General features: G+C 37.1%; 1 protein-coding gene across 1 annotated transcript; it reads left to right on the top strand.

Moving 5' to 3' along the window:
- The first annotated feature begins 544 nt into the window (after positions 1 to 544).
- Positions 545 to 3,048, top strand: LOC120076828 (12-oxophytodienoate reductase 1-like). Its single transcript, XM_039030762.2, has 5 exons — positions 545 to 874; positions 1,011 to 1,151; positions 1,393 to 1,523; positions 1,807 to 1,983; positions 2,267 to 3,048. Exons 1-5 carry the CDS (start codon positions 810 to 812, stop codon positions 2,851 to 2,853), a joined length of 1,101 nt encoding a protein of 366 aa, XP_038886690.2. The 5' UTR covers positions 545 to 809; the 3' UTR covers positions 2,854 to 3,048.
- Positions 3,049 to 3,529: the final 481 nt, after the last annotated feature.

The raw sequence follows: 3,529 nt of genomic DNA, 5'->3' as shown, positions 1-3,529 counted from the left end.
CTATGGTTAGATCGACTAAAATTCACAAATTTATTGAAACCTAAAGTTAAAATTTCAATGACTTATTAAACAAAAGATTTATATATTGTGGCTAATATATTCATTCATTTGAAAATGTTTTAAGTTGTGAGACAGATGAGATTGAAAATAACTTAATTGACATTTTTTACGGGGTATATTAGATAATTTTATAGGGTTAAGAAATCCGTCAAACAAAAATATAAAAGTTAATGGATTAAAATTGTAATTGAAAAACCTGTAAATTAATTTTCTTCCTTTTGAGTACATCTGTTAGGAGATTGGAGATTAATAAATTTATATGTATGTGATTTGAGGTATGGTGTTGGTGAATATTGTAATTGAATGGCAAAATAGGAAGGTAGGATTATTATCTCATGGATGACGCACAACAAATCATCTTTGATTATATATTAATTAATCGAGCCGAGGTGGGTCGGACCACTGTAATAGAGGCGAACCCTATGAGAGTAGTGATTTGATTTTAGAAAAATTAATAATAATAAATAAAGGCAAACTTTAATGTATTTTTGTGAGGAAAGTGAAGGCGTTCAACTCTGGCAGGCGATTGGGAGGCGGCCGAATCTCATTCACTCAAAGCAGTTCCATCATGGACGCACTCCCACACGTCATTGGTTAATCAAACCTATTCTCCTTTGCTCACTGCGCTCTCCCTCCGTTGGGGAGCAAATGTATAAATATGGTTATCTTCTTTCACTATTTTCTGAAACCTATAAATACCCCAAAGAAGAGCAACAAATCCAGAAAGAAGCAAAGTTCAAGCAGTAGAAATGGCTGATCACAACAACAATCTCCTCACTCCTTACAAGATGGGGAACTTCAATCTTTCTCACAGGTAGTTCAATTCCATCCATCCACTTTACAGTTTAAGGTTTAAAGTGTCATCTAATTCATCATTTACTCATTTGGAAGTCAGATTGTGGGTTCTGATTTACCATATTCACCATCTTCAATCTGTAATTATTCTTCAGAATCGTACTGGCTCCATTGACAAGGCAGAGATCTTACAACAATGTTCCTCAGCAACATGCCATCTTGTATTACTCCCAGAGGACCACCAAAGGAGGTTTCTTAATTGCTGAGGCCACCGGAGTTTCTGACACTGCTCAAGGGTAATAGCCTTTCAAAAACTTCTTTTCCGTTTCTTTCCCCCAATTCTCTAAAAACCTCTTCAGCCCAACTGTCTAAGAACAACTTGTTTTGAGTTTACTTTGGTGGGTTTGATTTAACTAGTTTAATTTTGGAAATAAGAAAAAACTTGGAGCCGCTCAAAATAGCTTCTGAAACACCCTGAATCCAAACAGGTCATCCCTTGGTTAGGAACTAATTTGTTTCTGTCTTCTTCCGTGCAAGGTGTCCGGATACACCTGGGATATGGACAAAAGAGCAAGTTGAAGCTTGGAAACCAATTGTGGATGCTGTTCATCGCAAAGGTGGAATATTCTTTTGTCAGATATGGCACGTTGGGAGGGTTTCAAATTCAGGTGCCTTTTCCTTTTGAACATTAAACACTAGCCAATACAGAACTAGACTTCTTACTTCAACTTGGTCAAAATATCAGCTTTAACTCCATTCATTCACATTGCCATGCCTAGAATACAACTCACCTGGTTCAATGATATTCTCGAACATATCACTTACAACAACACAATCAAGTAGAAAACTGTAAATCCTTTATGCATTTTCTCCCTATTTTGGTGGCGCCTATTCTTGCTTATTTTTATAAGTGTTCATTCTGGTTATACGTATATTTTCTGATGCATATAGGTTTTCAACCAAATGGACAAGCCCCAATCTCATCATCAGACAAGCCATTGTTCCCGCAAGTTCGATCTAACGGAATTGATGTTGCACAGTTTACCCCACCAAGACGTCTAAGGACAGATGAAATCCCTCAAATTGTCAACGATTTTAGGCTTGCGGCCAGGAATGCCATTGAAGCTGGTAAGTCCTTTTTTTAGAAAAACTAACAGAAGTCCTGCGGTGATTGGATTTTAAGCTTCTTTCGTGATTACTGTTTAAGACTAAAAATCATCAAGAAACCCAGAAGAGATAGTGGTACTGTTCTTGATATCGACGCTAAGAGTTCCTTTTGTGATTACTGATTAAGCTTCTTTCGTGATTACTGATTAAGACTAAAAATCAGTAGCATTTTTTTTTTTTGGTGTCAATCATGGTTTATTTGTGCAAAAACACTGATATGGCAGTTGAATGAATGAATATATAGGTTTTGATGGAGTTGAAATCCATGGAGCTCATGGTTACATTATTGACCAGTTCTTGAAAGATCAAGTGAATGACCGAACAGACCAATATGGAGGATCCCTTGAAAACCGTTGTAGATTTGCTTTAGAAGTAGTTGAAGCTGTTGTAAATGAGATAGGTGGAGACAGAGTCGGGATAAGACTATCGCCGTTTGCGGATTTCATGGAGGCAGGCGATTCGAATCCAAAAGCTTTGGGGGTCTACATGGCAGAGAGTTTGAACAAATATGGAATTTTGTACTGCCACATGGTGGAGCCACGGATGAGAAATGTTTTGGAGAAAGTAGAGTGTCCTCACAGCCTGTTACCAATGAGAAAGGCATTCAAGGGTACATTCATAGCTGCTGGGGGGTATGATAAGGATGATGGAAACAAAACCATTGTTGAGAATCGAGCTGATCTTATTGCTTATGGACGTTGGTTTTTGGCAAATCCAGACTTGCCAAAGAGATTCGAGATAGATGCTCCTCTCAACCAGTACAATAGAGATACCTTTTACGTATCAGATCCAGTGGTTGGTTACACAGACTATCCTTTCTTGGAAGAGTAGCAATTCTCATTTGGAGTGGCTTCCACTTAGCTTTTTGAAATAAATAGTTGGTCTCCATGTACTTCCGTGATTTATGTTTCTATTCCATATGTATAACATAATGCGCGTGGATTATATAAGTCTCTTATTTTGTTTTGTTGCACTGGGTTGAATGGTATAAGCAACACATGAATCATATAAATTTATACCCATAAACTGAAGTGTAAATATGCAATTTAGCTCATACCTTTCTTCTTCACTAAAATGTGACTATTTTCATTTATGCCGAGGGAGAGGGATATGCTATGATAGGAAACAAGTTTCTGTTGAGAATAAGATGGATGTTGTTTTTGGCCATTTATTTTAGCCAATCTATCCATATTGGCCAATGACATCTGAGCACAATGTTCGAAATAAACTTTGTACAACTCAAATCTTGTGGTTGCTTATACTAACCGACTCTGCTGATCTTGATTAAGCAACTTTTAGAGGTAGCTCCATCAATTTGTTGTTTGTCTCGTCCTTGCATTTTGAATGAAACTCATTTTGCAATCTCAACTAGTGTATTTGTGGCTCGACCATTTGTACTGCCCAACCTTATTGTTTTTATTATTTTCTTTTTTTACTGAGATAGTTGGCCAACCTATTGTTCACTCGCGCACTATTGCTGCTATTTTCGACAGTTTAACTTTGTTGC

The sequence above is a fragment of the Benincasa hispida genome, chromosome 4 (assembly GCF_027475165.1).
Source record: "Benincasa hispida cultivar pf3 chromosome 4, pf3_genome.v1.1, whole genome shotgun sequence".
NCBI classification, from domain to species: Eukaryota; Viridiplantae; Streptophyta; class Magnoliopsida; order Cucurbitales; family Cucurbitaceae; genus Benincasa; species Benincasa hispida.
The sequence above is the reverse complement of the archived record's forward strand: the minus strand, read 5'-3'. Positions and strand labels throughout refer to the sequence as shown.